At 43.3% G+C, this 17881-nt stretch overlaps 1 protein-coding gene across 1 annotated transcript; it reads right to left on the reverse strand.

Annotated features, from left to right (window-relative positions):
- Positions 1-8845: 8845 nt before the first annotated feature.
- LOC126008717 (uncharacterized) lies at positions 8846-13807 on the reverse strand (the record flags this gene model as incomplete). Its single annotated transcript, XM_049772944.1, is given in 3 exon segments — positions 8846-11909; positions 11976-12880; positions 13250-13807. Coding segments are annotated over 3 exon segments (4527 nt in total), but the record flags the coding sequence as incomplete, so codon positions are not given.
- Positions 13808-17881: the final 4074 nt, after the last annotated feature.

Here is a 17881-nt window from a genome sequence, read left to right on the forward strand (position 1 = left end):
AGGTGTGATACTGGGCTAATCCTTGAAGAAATGTCAGTCTCTAGCTACAGAACATGGAAACTAAACACATCATCTCCCATGACACTGTACTATGGTATATCCCATGAAATAGCCCCACTTCAGTAATTTGCTACTGTTGTGACTTAAGGTTTTACAAGCTCTAAAATTCCAGGATATTAGATTTTTTGTAACCTATGTGTGCAATTGTATGCAATGTAATAATAAATGCTCTTTTTTATTTCCCAGTTACGTTCTTGCTACTAATAAACATATGCAGCTATATTACCATAGTCACAAATATGCTTAAAAATTGACACTAGATACTTGCTAATTTATGGATAGCTTTGTTTCGGTCTTTCTCTTTATAAACATACAGATCAGCCCTTAGTCGTTATCTGTGCGTCAGTTATCGCCTATATTTAAAAAATATTGTTTTCAGTATGAATGTTGATATATGTAGCTTACATATACAAATTTGGCTTACATAGAGTGCTTTAAGGTTATAATTCTTTACTTCCTTTTCTTCTTTCCCTTTATACAGTTATCACATTTTATAGAAGTCTATAATTTCAGTGTTTAGTCAATAAATCCAGGTTAAACTCTGAATATATCTTGACTATAAAATTATGTTTTCATAAAAATTACCAGACTTTTAATTCATTAAAACTGACACATGATTAAAAATATTCTTTTTAAATATGCTTTTTAAAAGCACAATTAAAATATTTGGAAATAGAGTTATGAATTATTTTAAAATTTCTGTGTTAATTACAGAACTAAATATTTAGTCAAGCTTTAGATCAGAGCTTAAAATACTCAGATATTTTTTATTAGAAGATTGACTGAGATAGCACAGCGGTGTTTGCCTTGCAAGCAGCCGATCCAGGACCTAAGGTGGTTGGTTCGAATCCCGGTGTCCCATATGGTCCCCCGTGCCTGCCAGGAGCTATTTCTGAGCGGACAGCCAGGAGTAACCCCTGAGCACCGCCGGGTGTGGCCCAAAAACCAAAAAAAAAAAAAAAAAAAAAAAAGAAGATTGACTGAGCTTTAAACATATTTGTAAAATAACAAGTACAGTTTTATTTACAAAGGGTTTATTGTCCTATCAGCATAGTATAGATATGTGGCTAAATAATGTTTGAATTAGGCTCAGTGTCTAAATGACTCTTGCTTTCATAAGCCACTGTTTGATGTCAATATTTCTATGTCATGATGAAATTGTTCTGGTCCAACATTTATGACCTGAGCAGCAAAAGCTTTGGCAACTTGTCTTAAAGCCAAAATTTCTCTAATTTAATGTTCTTAAGCCTGGATGTGTCTGTTCTTCAAAATTAAAATATCTTTCGATGAGAAAGTTGAAATTCAACATAGTTTAAATTTCATTGTACCTCTCCAAGTGCTAGCTAGTAATGAGATTTGGGTTGGAGGAAGAAAAAATAAGAAAATGAACCATCAATTAGTTCAAGTCGTTAGTCAATTTAATTCCAATTCATTATTTTGAATATAGGTACAAGACAGTATCAAAAACTTTGAAAGTGATCCAAAAATCGATTTCAAAGAGGAACTAATAGGTTAAATTATTAAATTGAGAGTTAATAGAGTGATAGCACAGTGATTAGGGACTATGTCTTATTGGCCTACCATAGTTGTGGGAGCCTGCCAGGAATCATTTGTGAGCACAGAGCCCAGAGTAACCCCTGAGTGCTGTTGAGTGTGGCACAAAAAAAAAATTAAAAGAAAATAATTCCCTGTCTCGATCAATAATTTTTAATTTATTAAGTTGGGGAAACCAGTTCTTTAAAAACTAGCATTAGGCCCTTTGTGCCTCAGGAAATTAACAAATTGGATCATCATACAGAACTTTCAAACTCTGTCTCTTATTCTCTTGTGCAAATACTGAATGTGTCTGGCAAAATTGCTGCTCTTTGCTATACCACAAAGGAAAGTGCCCTTGGACTTCATTCAGAGATACGTGCAATGCCAGACAATGTGGAATTTTCTACTCTTGTCAACCTGCACTCAGCCATACTTGAAGAATAATGCAATCCATTCTCCTGTTTCTCCATCAGTTTCCCTCCTCCCTCCTTTCCTCCTCAAAGTCTAAGAAACATTAGAATTGTAACAAACTCAATCTTTGCATTTTCACTCCTGCATTCACACAGAAACTTATGTTTAAAACAGAATTTTCATACTAGCAAAACATAGAAGCAACTCGAATGCCTCTCAATCCACTTATAGGTAAACAAAATTTGTCCACACTTTTTAATTTATTCACCATAAAAGAGAATAAAGTACTAGCACAGACTACTGTGTGAATGAGCTTTGGAAAATTATGTGAAGCATTAAGATAAATATAGGTTATATATTCTTTAAATGCATTTAAATGAATTGTCCAGAACAGACAAATTTATAGAGATAGAAAACAGAATGGAATTGCAAGGGATTAACAGGAGGGGTAAATTACTACACTCGGTTATGTGGTTTCTTGGGGATGATGGTGGGTGATCAGGAGACATTATTAACGTATTAAAAGAGATAAATAGTATACTTTAAAACGGGGGGTTTGGTGGCATATGCATTTTATTTAACTTTAAAAATAAGATTTTTTGTTTGTTTTTTTTTGGGGGGGTCACACCTGGTAGTGCTCAGGAGTTACTCCTGGCTCCACGCTCAGAAATAGCTCCTGGCAGGCTTGGGGAACCATATGGGACACCGGGATTCCAACCAATGACCTTCTGCTTACCTCCATGCTATCTCTCCAGCCCCTAAAAATAAGATTTAATAAATTTAATTTTATTGTAAAAGAATGCAATTAGTAAATCCAGCTTTCCATAAAAAGGTGGAAATTTTCAAATAAAATGCCCAATTTTATCTTTCTTAGCCTTTCCTATGATGGGGCCCTCAGACTATAAATGTATTCAATGTCCTACTAACAAGTATCTTAAGCCCTAGTAAAATTTTTGTTTGTTATGAAAAAACACTACAAGTTTGTTAAATAGCACAAGAACTTGAGTGTCATCTTTACTTCCACAATATTGTTTCAAGTGTAGCTCAAACTAAAAGACAGATAAACTAGAAGAATAAAATGGAAAAAATAGATCCTTAAAACAGCATACATGGAGCTCAGATTTTGAGAGTTTTAATTCACTATTGTATTAGCTTAAGTTGTTCCTTAATCTACTCTCTATTCTGCCCCCAGTTTTTTAATGCATGATATAACTTCTAAAGAAATATTACTTAGGTAACATAATAATAAATAATACAACAGATAGGGCATTTGTCTTAAAAGCAACCAGCCCAGGTTCAACCCTTGGCATCCCATATGATCTCTTAAGCCCACCATGAGTGATTTCTGAGTGCAGAGCCAGGAATAACCTCTGAGCACCACATGGTATGATCCCAAAACCAAAACAACAAAAGAAATGTTACTCACTTTGTGGGGGGGAAAACATACGTACATGGGCAGAAGGGGAATAAATGCATACATATATATTATACCCTATTCTCTGGGAAATAAGTAAATTCCCACTGCAAATTACAAAGAAAATAATTTACAAAATGGCATTTCTACTATTTCCTTCAGCAACTTATCAAAATTCTAAAGCCATCTTGCCCTATAGCTTAATTAAAATACTGATTTAAACTGTCTGAAATATTTGAGTTTTAAGACATTCTTATTGCAATGAGTTTGCAAAAAATAAATTGTATGTAATGCAATTATTTCAATGATCAATCTATAGTAACGATAATTTTAATTGTGAATAAATTTGAAGCAATGTTTCCAATATTTCATTTCAATTAACTATTGGAAAATCTCCAAGAACATTTACAATTGTTAAATATTTTGTTGATATTAGACAATTAGATATCATTATTCTTTTTTGTTTCTGGATGCTGTTTTCTGGGGACAGAAAATAAAGTAAAATTATTTCCAAATTAGGTAAATTGAATCGAAGAAGTCACACATAAACCAGTAACAATTAGATTTTGGATAAGTTATTAATTATAATGAAAAAGTATGGGTAATTCACTAACACTGAACTATTACAATAAGCAGAATAATTCCAGTATTTACAATGCTCATGAATTCATCTGAGCATTTCATGCATTTCATAACTAATATTTTTAAACCATCTGGTCATCCTTTAATAAAATGATTCCCTGCAGCTCAGAAAAGAATTGTTATCTCTGAGGGCTTAGAAAAGATTGGCAAATGTGTAGGAAAAATGCTGCTAGAGCATTTTATTATGATAAACACTCTTTAGCTAAATGTTTCAAAATCAACAATATGGGAGCGTGACCAGCTTTCGATACCTTGATTACACACCCTGATGTATTTGAAAGTAGTAGTTGGCACTTAGGATTATTTTAGCTCTCTCCAGGAAAGCTGGAATCTTGCGGAACAAACCATAAGGAAGGTTGAGTTCTCGATATTCAGCAATTATAAACCCTAACCATCAGGAAAATGATGCATGCCCAGAAAAGTTGCTATTACCCACGAAACAATTCTTTAAAGCTTCCAAACAATTTTTCTGCAATACATATATCCTTGGGTTAATAACTGCAGTTATGCATTATTTATTTCAGTAAGGCTGGACTATAAAAAGACCAGAGAGTACAGCAGTGTTAGAATACTAGACTTGCATGTGGCTGGTGTTGTCTCAATTCCTACCACCCCATATGATCTCCTGAACACAGAGCCAGGAGTAAGTCCTGAGCAGTGCAGAGTGTGGCAGCCCCCCCTCAGAAAAAAGTCAAGAACATGAGAAAGCTAATTTTATTTTGAAACTTGAACACTTACTCTCATTCAATATTACTTCTTATAAATCTTGAATTAAAAGTCTACTATGCAAAGTAAGATATACTTACTAACCTTTATCTGCTCTATCTAGTGGTAAAGATAGGGCAAATATGTATTGTATATAAACACTAACATGGTTAAAACAGATCAAAAACTAGAGAACCAAGACTTTTGCAGTAGTTAACTCTTAGGACAGATATAGAAAGAGCGACTAAATATAGGGAAAAGGAGAAAGACAGAATCTGTGGTATAGTCATTAATTAAGAAAAAACTATCTGCCATCATAAATGTCACATATGCACATGGTTTTCTTATTTAGTACTGATAGAACAGGTCTCCTAGAAATATCTTATTTTTATTTTCCTAACAGAGATGAGGAGGTTGAAATATGGAGAAAATCAGGAAGGTGACATATATGCACCCAGCTAAGTGAGGAGGAGAACTGTGATTTGATTGCAACTTCCAGATTTCAGATGCCTGTCATACACAGTCTTATGTACAGAAACAGGCATTTTCATTTTTCTTGTACTTGAGAAGGTGTCACTGATATTCTATAGAACAGTGACATTATTGGTTTGTTTCTAAAGAATAGTTTTTGGGTTCCTGATCCCAAAGTCAAGCAGGAATTTTGGGAAGAAACCACAGAGCAAGCGAATAAATGGAGCATCTAGTTGAAAATGATAATGTCAAGTATTTGGGAAAAAGCAACAGAAAAGAAATATCCATATAAGACATTAATTCAATTAGAAGTGTTGAAACATATTAGTAAATAATACCTATAATATGGGAAACATGTCCGTAACCCCTAAAACTTATCAAATGACATGATTTAGCCCTTGTCAAAAAATTCTGGTAGGCAATCTTGTTATAGTACTATTGTACTAGAGATATTTTTTCTTATTACTTGCTTCAGTTTTGTCGTATATAGCCAGCTCTAAAAAAAATAGTGTCACTCTTTCTGTATGTAAATTAAATATAAAATCTGATCAATACCAAAATTTAACCTTCCCCTTGTCCGGTCCGAGGATTCCAAATTCTGCTCCGTCTCGGAGAAATGAAGGGAAACCAACTCAAGCAAACGCTTAGGTGGATTCTTTTATTCTGGTACCAGGGTCTACAGCCTCCTCCCACAGAGCAAAGCCAGAAAGACCTCGTGCTACGGCTGGTTACCCCTTATATAAGATGGGAAATGGGAGGAGAAGGAAGTAGAATGATGCACTTCCTTGAGGGCTGGGTTTCCACCATGGTAACACAGATCATTGGGTGAGGTAGGGGTAGAGGCGGGACTTCCGCCACAGTAACGCAAACCATTGGTGAGGTAGGGTTTCCGGCTCGATAGCGCGGATCATTGGGTGAGATAGGAGTAGAGGTGGGACTTCCGCCACAGTAACGCAAACCATTGGTGAGGTAGGGTTTCCGGCTCGATAGCGCGGATCATTGGGTAAAACCTAAGTAAAACCCGGCATGGATCTAAGTAAAACCCGGCATGGATCTAAGTAAAACCCGGCATGGATCTAAGTAAAACCCGGCATGGATCTTATTCCTTTTCATCTCCCCACTTCTTGTAGTAAAAACTTCTAATCCTAGAAGTTAATGTGGTCAGGGGCCTCCACTTCCTGATTAAAATTATCTGCCTGAGCTAATTCTTGATATTGTTGACGTAATACCATAAGTTTAACGTCCCCAACCTGGGCTCGTATGAACGCAGTGATCCGATTGATTATGCATGGACCAATGGCTACCAGAAGTAAAAGGCTCAGGAGGGGTCCCAGTAGGGGCATTAGATAGGGGAGAATCCCACCCCATAAGGACCATAAGGGACCATCTAATAGCTCTTTTCTTCTTTGGGCAAGCTCCTCTTGATGGTGTCTGATCCTGTCTCGCACTATTCCTGACTTGTTAGTATAGAAACAACATTTTTCTTGCAAGGCCACACAAAGCCCTCCTTGCTCTGCCAGGATCAAATCTAACCCCCGCCTATTTTGTAATACCACTTCAGCCACGGAGTCAAGCTGGTCCTGCACATCATTAATGGAACTATATACTGTGTCCACATCTGAAATTAATTTTTGCGAGAGTTTGTCATATTTATCTATTGATATGGCTAGTCCTGCGCTTCCGGTTGCTAGTCCACCCGCTACCCCTAGCCCTACCAGTAGGGGCAGGAACATTATAGCTCGTCGAGACCGTCGGGTGCCGCCTAAGAGATCTATGCTAGGCAAGGGGATGGACTCTGTCCCCGGAATGATGTCAATGTTGGGGAGCACTAATGCTGGGACGCATATTCCGGTCCAGTTCTGGGGAAAAAGAGAGTAAGCCAAATTTCCACCACATATCCATGCCCGTCCCGGAGGTAAACACCCTGGGCTAGAGGGAGCAGGTAGGACTTCTGAACACTGAGTAGCCCCTGCCTGACCCAGGTCTATAGATTCGGTGCTGTTATGCGAATAGCAAACAGATGATTCAAAGCTATAGGGGACTACCTTAAAGGGTTTGACATAGGTACAGCTAGAAGAAGCAAAGGTTAGATTACCTAGTTGGACAGGGATAGCCAAAGGCCAATTTTCCCCCATTCTCATACAAAGCCAACAATCAGCAGCTAGAGTAGGGTTAGAGAGATTAAGAAGTTTGTGAGTTTCTTCTAGGATGCCATGAGTATTTGGATCTAACTTCTCAGCAGGCATCCGGGGTCGGAGGGAGGGGTGCCGAGGCCACTTAGGCATTTTAGTCTCCACTTCCTTTGTAGCCCAGTCTATGGCCTTTTTTTCTCTTTCCTGGTCTGTTGGCCCTCCACCATCCGAGATGTGAATGGGTGCCTTTAGGGGCCAGCAGACCAAGTCTCCCACTTCAGCCATGCAACTTGCGACTCCATAGGGAGATCTATGCCTACTAACTGTCCATTTCCCTCCTATGCTCCCCTTGTAAGTTTCAGTGAGTCTGGCCACCAGATATGCCCGGTTATTTTTGGTACACTCTCGATACTCCCGATAGCACCGGGAGTGAACTTGAGTAAGCTCCACACATCGAGCAGGGCACTTCCCCCCCGAAGAGGGAGGCAAGGGTTGAGGTTTTTCTCTACACACCCATTCTGATTTTTCCCCCACTTGGGAAGAAGTAGGGGACTGGAGGTAAGCAATTCTAGTTCCACAGTCTACTGCTCGAGTGTACAGGAGCCTACTGTTGAGTTGATAGCCTCCCACACAGTCACAGGGGTTTCCAAATAGTTTTTTTACCAGTTCTTCTGGGCTTATGGACTCATCGAGTCCTCCTTCAGCCAGTGCCAGGAGGAGCATTGTTAGAGTCAGAGGGCATATCAGGGCTAGAGTGTGTTCGCCGGACTCGAATCTTGAGAGGATTCTCGGTGCGCTCCACTTTCCACTCATTACGGTTGAGGTCAGCAGGGGCAGGTTTCAGATGGGAGGCGTGAACCCAGGAAGCAATGCCGTCCACCTTAACAGCAGTAGGGGTGGTCAGAAGGACGACATAAGGTCCCTTCCACCGAGGCTCCAGTGTCTGCGAGCGATGCCGTCTCACCAGGACCTGGTCTCCCGGCTTGAAGGGATGTGGCACCGTCAATTCTCCGGGTTCATATGCCTGTCTGAGTTCTTTCCAGACTTGGCTTTGTAGGGCAGCGATGGCGGCCAGCCGAGCTGCTAAGGGAGTGGAGGTGGAAGAGAAAACATCATAAGGCTCAAAAAGCATTCGCACCGGGGGGGGAGCACCATACAACACTTCAAAAGGAGTTAGTTTACACAAAGAGGGCAAAGGGGTATTCCTAGCCCTGAAGAGGGCAGAAGGTAGGAGGGTAGTCCAGTCCCCTATGCCAGTCTCTAGAGATAATTTGGTTAAAGTCTCCTTAATAGATCTGTTCATTCTTTCTACCTGCCCTGAGCTCTGCGGGCGATACGAACAGTGTAATTTCCAATTTATGCCCAGGGTCTTGGCTAATCCCTGACTTACCTGGGCCACAAAAGCTGGTCCGTTGTCTGACCCAATTACCTGAGGAAGTCCAAACCTGGGGAAGATGTCATCTAATATCTTCTTAGCCACCACCTGGGCTGTTTCCTTCTTGCATGGGTAGGCTTCCACCCAACCTGAAAATGTATCTACAAAGACTAGCAAATACTTTAGTCCATATTTGGCAGGCTTGATTTCAGTGAAATCAATCTCCCAATGTTGGCCTGGTCTCTCCCCTCTCAGTCTCTTTCCGGTTCCCATTTTAGTAGGATAGGCATTTACCAGTTGACAGGGTTGGCAGGACCTTACAATTTTTTCGGCCATTTCCTTTAGCCTCTCTGGTTTTGGTACCCGAGGCCATTCCTTAATTAACTCCATCATTTTTCTGGCCCCCAAGTGGGTGAGTTGGTGAAGAGTTTTCAGATACTGATTTACCTCTGGTTCTTCAGAAAGGGAGTCTACAGTTGTTGACACTGGTGGGAGGTTGTCAGGTTCAGTAACAATAAGTGCAGGGATCTCCTTCATGCGGGATGCTGCTGCCTTTGCTGCTTCATCAGCTCTTCTGTTTCCGGACGCGACGGTTTCCTTTCCCGTTTGATGACCTGGACAGTGAACTATCGCCAGTTCTTTGGGTAGGAGAAGAGCAGATAAAAGACGCAATATCTCTTCTTTGTGTTTAATTTCCTTTCCTGCAGATGTCAGGAGTCCCCTCCTTTGGTAGATAGCGCCATGGACATGGGCAGTTCCGAAAGCATATCTGCTATCTGTGTAGATGGTTGCCCTTTTTCCTGCTGCCATTTCTAGTGCTCTGGTAAGGGCTATCAACTCAGCTCGCTGAGCAGAGGTCCCCTCTTTCAGGCATTTGGACCAGATAACGTCATGGTCACTCACCACTGCAGCCCCAGCTCGTCTCTCTCCATCTTGGAGAAAACTACTCCCATCTGTGTACCATATGACATCAGGGTTCTTTAATGGCTGGTCCTGTAGGTCCCTTCTCAGCCCACTCTCTTCGGCCAGCAAATCCTGGCAGTTATGCAACACTGGTGTCTCTGACTCTTCAGGGAGCAGGGTGGCCGGGTTGAGAATCACAGGTAGGCCGATAGTTATTCTGCCTTTGTCTAGAAGGATGCTCTGATAGTGGGTAATACGGGCATTTGAGAGCCAACGGTCGGGGGGCTGTCGAATTATACTTTCCAGAGCATGAGGGGCTATTATAGTCAGCTTTTGTCCCAAGGAAATTTTATCTGCATCCTTTACCAGAAGTGCAGCTGCGGCTATTGCTCTCAAACATTTAGGCCACCCACTGGCCACTGGGTCTAGTTTCTTTGATAGATAGGCAACCGGCCTTTTCCACGGACCCAGCGTCTGTGTCAGCACTCCCCTTGCCATTCCCCCTTTCTCTTCTAGATATAAGGTAAAAGGCCTGCTAGCATCAGGGAGGGCCAGGGCTGGGGCTGTGAGCAGAGCTGTTTTGATAGAGTCAAACGCCCTTTGGCATTCATGGGTCCACTCAAACTTGGCATCCCCTTTTGTGAGGGGGTACAGTGGGGCTGCCAAGTTGGCGAAACCAGGGATCCAGAGGCGGCAGAAACCTGCCGTCCCCAGAAACTCACGTAACTGCCGGCGAGTAGTAGGTGCAGGGATCTGTGCCACGACCTTCTTCCGGGCCTCCGTCAGCCATCGCTTTCCCCCTCGTAGCATGTATCCCAGAAACGTCACCTCTCTCTGGCACAGCTGCGCCTTCTTAGCTGATGCTCTATACCCTAGCCGAGCAAGTTCCTTCAGCAGGTCATGGGTGGCCTGCTTGCAATCTTCTTCAGTTTTTCCTGCAAGTAAAATATCGTCCACATACTGGAGCAGGGTTACCTGGGGGTGCTGGCTGCGGAAGAGACTTAAGTCTTGGTGCAAGGCCTCATCAAAGATGGTAGGGGAGTTCTTAAATCCCTGAGGCAATCTGGTCCAGGTTAGTTGGCCTGAAATTCCTGCCTCAGGATCACTCCACTCAAAAGCAAATAAGGGTTGACTGGCTGGATGTAGAGACAGGCAAAAGAAAGCGTCTTTTAAGTCCAATACACTATACCATACTCTTTCAGGACTTAGGGTGCTGAGGAGATTGTATGGGTTTGGCACAGTGGGATGGATGACTTCCACCTGACTGTTAACTGCCCTTAGGTCCTGTACTGGCCGATAGTCCCCAGTTCCAGGCTTCTTAACTGGGAGTAATGGAGTATTCCAGGCTGACTGACATTTTACTAAGACCCCTTGTTGGAGAAGTTTCCGGATATGAGGAGTTATGCCTTTCTTCGCTTCCTGACTCATGGGGTACTGCCTAACTCTCACAGGGACAGCAGTAGTTTTTAACTCTACCACTACTGGAGCCTGTAAGGTAGACAACCCCAGTCCAGCAGTTTCGGCCCAAGCTTCTGGAACTAGTCTTAACCAAAAGTCGGTGTCTTGGCTTTCAACTGGCAAGGGGTCATCTGTAAACAGTCTATATTCATCCTCAGCCCTGATGGTCAGGACGGAGGTGGTAAGTGGTTGAACACTGGGATTAAGAAAAGCAATTTCTGGACCAGTTTCTTCAAAGGTTATCTGGGCTCTGAGTTTGGTTAGCAAGTCTCGTCCCATTAGAGGTGAGGGGCAGTTTGGTATGACCAGGAAAGAATGCTTGATTTCTCCTTTCCCCAAGTCCATAGTCCGGGAAGTAGTCCAGGAACGATAGCTACTTCCATTTGCTCCTTGTACTAAGGATTGCTTACTAGAGAGGGGTCCCAAAGGTTTCTTTAGGACCGAGTATACTGCCCCTGTGTCAAGTTCAAAGTCTATGGGAGTCCCCTCCACCTTAAATTTAGCCCTGAGCTCCCGGAGGGGGTTGGAGCCCTGACCCCCCTATTCAGATTCAAGGGCCAGGGTCCTTGAAGGTTGCGGGGATCGTGGGGGTTGGGTGCCACGAGGGGATCGTGGGGGTTGGGTGCATTCCCGAGCCCAGTGTCCCCTCTGGCGGCAGCGAGCGCATTGGTCCTTGTCCAGGGGTCGGCGTCTTCGTGGGCCCAGGTCCCTACCTTTCTGACCTGTGCTAGATCTGTCTACTGCTACTGCCAAGACCCTTGCCAGTTCCTTATTCCTTCTTCTGTCCTTCCGTTCTTCCCTCCTCTCTCTCTCTTCTCTCTCTTTCTCCTCTGCTTCTTTCCTTTCCCTGTCTCTCTTTTCCTGCCACTCTCTTCTTTCCTTTTCTAGTCGCTCCTCTCTTTCTTCCTTTGTTTCTCTCTTACTGAACACTTTCTCAGCCTCCTTTACTAGGTCTTGTAAAGTCTTTCCCTGGATATCCTCCAGCCTCTGGAGTTTCTTTCTAATATCTGCTGCTGACTGTCCTACAAAAGCCATAATGACTGAAGCCTGATGAGTTTCAGAGGTTGGATCGAAAGGAGTGTACCTCCTATATGATTCCATCAGCCTTTCTAGGAAAACCCCGGGAGGCTCATCGGGTCCCTGTATTACCTCTTTTACCTTGGCTAGGTTTGTGGGCTTTCTAGCCGCTTCCCGGAGACCTCTCATGAGAGTCTGGCGATAGGTGGACAGATTCCCCCTACCTTCATATGTGTTGGGGTCCCAATCCGGTCTCCGCAAGGGGAAAGAGTCATCAATAACATCAGGTCTGGTTGTCACCAAGCCATCTAGTCCTATCACATTTTTCCGGGCTGCTGCCAAAATGCGGTCCTGTTCTTCAGTAGTGAACAGGGTACGAAGCAGCTGCTGGCAGTCGTCCCAAGTAGGCTGGTGGGTGTTCATCAGAGAATCTAAAAGATTAATTAACCTAGTGGGGTCTTCAGAGAAAGAGGGATGGTTAAGCTTCCAGTTATAAAGGTCAGACGTGGCGAAGGGCCAATACTGGAGGGCAGGCATCTCCCCTCCCCTCCCATCGTCCATCATGGGCCCTACTGGCCTCAGCGGCATGATTGGCAAAGCTCCAAATGTCGAATCTTTTTGCCTGCTGCGGGTTCCCGCAGCTGGCCCTGCTCGCTGGCTCTCATCCGGCAAGGACTCTGGGGATGATGGAGGCAAGCAAGTTGCTCTTCCCCCTGCCCCCTGGAGCACGTGAGAAGCTGCTCCTTCCACAGCCCCCTGCAGCACGTGGGAAGCTGCTCCTCCCCCAGCCCCCTGGAGCACGTGGGAAGCTGTTCCTCCCCCAGCCCCCTGCAGCACATGGGAAGCTGTTCCTCCCCCAGCCCCCTGCAGCACGTGGGAAGCTGCTCCTCCCCCAGCCCCCTGGAGCACGTGGGAAGCGGCTCCTCCCCCAGCCCCCTGCAGCACGTGGGAAGCTGCTCCTCCCTCTCCCCCCTGCAGCACGTGGGAAGCTGCTCCTCCCCCTTCTCCCTGCAGCACATGGGAAGCGGCTCCTCCCCCAGCCCCCTGCAGCACGTGGGAAGCTGCTCCTCCCCCAGCCCCCTGCAGCACGTGGGAAGCTGCTCCTCCCCCAGCCCCCTGCAGCACGTGGGAAGGCTGGGAAGCTAAGGAGAGATTTAATGGGGAACGGGGTTCTGCAGTCGCCTCCCCTGCTGGAGCAGAAGGGGTGCGAGCAGATGGGTTGTAAGGGGGGGGTTCAAAGAGAAGTAGGTCCGTAGTGTCAGGGTAAATGCGGGGCACAGCTCGCTCCTCTTTAGGCTGTGACTCCGATCCCCTTTTCTCCTTCATGGGTAGGATCGTAGGCTCCAAAAGCGGCTGTAAAGAAGAAGGTTTAGGGGGGGGGAGGAATGGCCGCACCCAGTCAGGGGGACTGGTACAGAGGTCCTCCCACATGAGAATGTAGGGTTCTTGATCAGGATGTCCATGCGGCCCCGGTCGGTACACGATGTCTCTCACTCTGCGAACTAAGGAAATATAAAAAGACCCCCCCTTTGGCCATCCAACTTGAAAGGCTGGCCACTCAGCAGCACAGCATGTCTGCCACTTGCCCCTTTTCACGGCTAGGGAACGATTTTGTGCACGAGTCCTCACTTCTGACCAGTGGTCCAGAGTGAGGGACAAAGGAGTAGTCTGCTTCTGTCCCATAATGAGAACAGTAAATCAAAGGAGTTGATGAGGAAAAGATTTGGGGGGGGGGTAAAGGAGGTGAGGATAGAAGAGTTCAAAGAATTTAAGCCAACACACGTCTACAGAACCTACACACTTACACGACACAACTACAATGGAACAAGACAGAACAGAGGAGCAAAACTCAAAAACAGAAACCTCTAATTAATAGAAATAAGGTTCACCACAGCAGCCTGGGGAACGTCTTCCCCGCTGCAAACTCGAACTCCTGGGGGCCCTCCAGGGTCGTGACCTATAGTTTCTGAACTCGTCAATTCACTACCACCCGGTATCCACTTCGAGTGGGGACTCTCAGGTCCTCGGTCACCCTACCATTTCCCTACTTCCATTTTTGATGCACATCCAGTCACAACAACATAAAGTATACTGCCAATTTCTACCCGAAACAAGTTACAACCGACAACATAAGATACAGTGCTAGCTTCTACTCACAACAAGTTACAACCAACAACACAAGATACAAGATACAGTGCTAGCTTCTACTCACAACAAGTTACAACCAACAACACACAACAACACAAGCTACATTAATTAGAACCCACCGAGTGGTCCGTTCACTACCCCCGCTCCGGGCAGATCTGGTATCTCCTGGCTGGCTCGCCAAAATGTCCGGTCCGAGGATTCCAAATTCTGCTCCGTCTCGGAGAAATGAAGGGAAACCAACTCAAGCAAACGCTTAGGTGGATTCTTTTATTCTGGTACCAGGGTCTACAGCCTCCTCCCACAGAGCAAAGCCAGAAAGACCTCGTGCTACGGCTGGTTACCCCTTATATAAGATGGGAAATGGGAGGAGAAGGAAGTAGAATGATGCACTTCCTTGAGGGCTGGGTTTCCACCATGGTAACACAGATCATTGGGTGAGGTAGGGGTAGAGGCGGGACTTCCGCCACAGTAACGCAAACCATTGGTGAGGTAGGGTTTCCGGCTCGATAGCGCGGATCATTGGGTGAGATAGGAGTAGAGGTGGGACTTCCGCCACAGTAACGCAAACCATTGGTGAGGTAGGGTTTCCGGCTCGATAGCGCGGATCATTGGGTAAAACCTAAGTAAAACCCGGCATGGATCTAAGTAAAACCCGGCATGGATCTAAGTAAAACCCGGCATGGATCTAAGTAAAACCCGGCATGGATCTTATTCCTTTTCACCCTTTAGTTTGCTTTTAATAAAACTATGCTTGTGACCTATTGGGATTTCCCAGAAACAAGGAAAAGTATGGTTGTATTTTCCAAACTTATTCAAAAAATTATTTTTTTATATTCGGTTCTTTGGTCACACCCAGTGGCACTCAGGGGTGACACTCCTGGTTCAGCACTCAGAAATCTCTCCTGGTAGGCTCCAGGGACTATATAGGATGCCTGAACCTGGGTCTGTCCCAGCTTGGCTGCTTGCAAGGCAAATGCCCTACCGCTGCGCTATCACTCAGGCCCCATAAAAAATGTTTTTTAAAGTTAAACAAGACTTACAAACTTGTTACATTTATTTTTAATTTTTCAAGTGAGAATTTCTTTAATCTCAGAAGAGCTTACTAGATAGAAGTAAAAACATTTAAATAATTACCTGTCATCATCTCTTGCTGGAAAACAAATTAAGTGATTACAAATATTAGTGTATCTTACACCTCAAATTCTATAAGGCTCTCAAATATCAATCGTTAAAATATCCTGACTCATGTAGGCTACCATCTTTAAGATATGCCCACACCTCTTTGCTTTTAAAATGTTTTACAGTATGGGGGGTTCTCAGTAAACTCATAATTGAGCTACCATATGACCTAGAAATTCTTCTCTTAGGAATATACTCCCAGGACAGAAAAACTCATCCAAAAGGATGCATGCACACCACTATTCATTCTATTCATTATACCATTCAGTACTATAGCTAAGACTTGGAATCAACCTAGATGCCCATCAACAGAAAAGTGCATCATGAAGATATGATACCTATATACAATGGAATACTACATTGTAGTAAGAAATGATACAATAATGCAATTTGCAGAAACATGGATGAATCTGGAAAATATTATATTAAGCGAGGTAAGACAGAGCAGGATTAATACAGAATGATATCACTTATATATGGTATTTAGAATATCTATGTGAAAAAATAAAATGGCCTAATAGGTAGTTATCTTGATCACCATAGGTTTGAGGAGAAGGAAATAAACTAGTGGACGAGGAGAAACTTACTTCAAAGATGTCTGAAGCAATGGACTCAGCTGTTTAGACTACATAAGTGTCCAATCAACTGCTCATCATAGAGACCTATAATAATGTTCTAAACCTCTTATCCACAGAACCAAGTGTAGTATGTGTTAGGAAGCCAAGGACTCTCACTGCAGAACTCACTATCAGAATGTTTCAATGTCTTAATTATATTATGTCTATAATAACTCAATAACTGTTTCTTGTCCACAGGGGTTCTTGAAGATATAGGTTGGTCACCAGTTTTGCATTTTAGTGTTTTATCATATTAGATTCCAAATACAGTCTTGAACATGATAATGCCTTGACAGAATACTCCAAATTATTTATCTTCCATTTGATTATGCCTAGTATCAAGTTCTAATGCTTTTATCTTCAGAGGCCATTGAAATAGGCAACTGTGTACTGTAGACTTTTATTACAGGCCCTGTTCATTGACTATATTTTTTACAATTTGATGATTTTGGTTTTTTTTTAAACCAAGCTAGCTTAACCACAGGTCCACACTGTCAGTATGCTTCCAGAAAAGGAATATGGATGCTCGAGACATGGTAAATGGTAGACATCGAGGCATGCAGCATGCATTTCTCTATTTATTAGGGAAGCACGCACCAGACATGCCTTTTGGCTTTCCTGGTGCAATGCCTAATTTTCCTCCCAAGAAACATCTGCCAGAAGGCCCGTTGGATAAGTCAATCATTGACCCTTGCGTGGATTACTGGCTATATTTCTAACATGGCTGTGACATTACATTTTCTCTTTTCCTTTAATTTGATTTTTGTCTCCTTTTCTACTACAGAAATTCCGCCTTAGCTATCCTGCAGTCACAAAGAAATTTCAGTACCATAGCCCGCCTAAAGCTCCCCGCTGGCTAGTTTATTTGTAACTCTTACTTTGAGTATAACCTGGCACCAGCAGCTTGTTTTTCTGAGTCTAGCTCCATGATGGTAAACAATTATTTCCGTCCCCCCAATAATCCAATTTCCAGCTACTGCAAAAACATTGCTTGCAGAACCAGGTTCTTTCCTCCAGTTTCTTGAAAAACCTGTTTTTTGCTAACCCCAAAACATCTTTAGCTCATGTTTCCCCTTACCTCTAGCAGGGCTCTTTCTCACCTACATCAGGTAGTTATTTGATATGTAGATTCTAGGGTCTGGTACCATTGTGTTGTCCCTCCTAATGATCCTCTGCCCTTTGTTTTCCCTGAAGACACTTTGCATACCAGACTTGTGCTTAAAATGTCATGGGCTGAAAAGTAAAATAGTCTCTCATAGATGTGGGTCCCCATACAATGCATATTGTGTGGTCTCAATTATTTCATATTTCATATTCGTCCACCTCATGTATCCGCTTTCTTCTGTGAAGGTTTTATGACCCCACTAAGGTTTTGCTTAGGGACGTGAGACGTCTGCAGCAGGTAGACTCCTCTTACAGAGCCCACTAACTTATTGCTAAGTACCCTTATTTGGATAAGTATGATTGTTTTAGAATGCTCCATGCACAATCTAGCCCTGGAAGCTTTTATCTAGCAAAGTTTATCCTTACCATCGATGAATTGTCTAAGACTAGGTACTGGAAAATTCCACACACACACACACACACACACACACACACACACACACACCATCTTGTGCCAGCCTCATTTTGTTTTAAGAGTTTCTGACCCATTTTATAAAGGTCAGTCCTTCAAATGTAACCTACGAATAGATCTCCGATATCTATTTATGTGTGTGTCTGTGTGTGACGGTGTAAGTAGTGGACTCCACTATGCTTGGCTAATCTGTATGGTACATAATCCCTGCCTTCTACATTGTATATATAACTCCTA

Source organism: Suncus etruscus, chromosome 5, assembly GCF_024139225.1.
Source record: "Suncus etruscus isolate mSunEtr1 chromosome 5, mSunEtr1.pri.cur, whole genome shotgun sequence".
Taxonomy (NCBI): Eukaryota; Metazoa; Chordata; class Mammalia; order Eulipotyphla; family Soricidae; genus Suncus; species Suncus etruscus.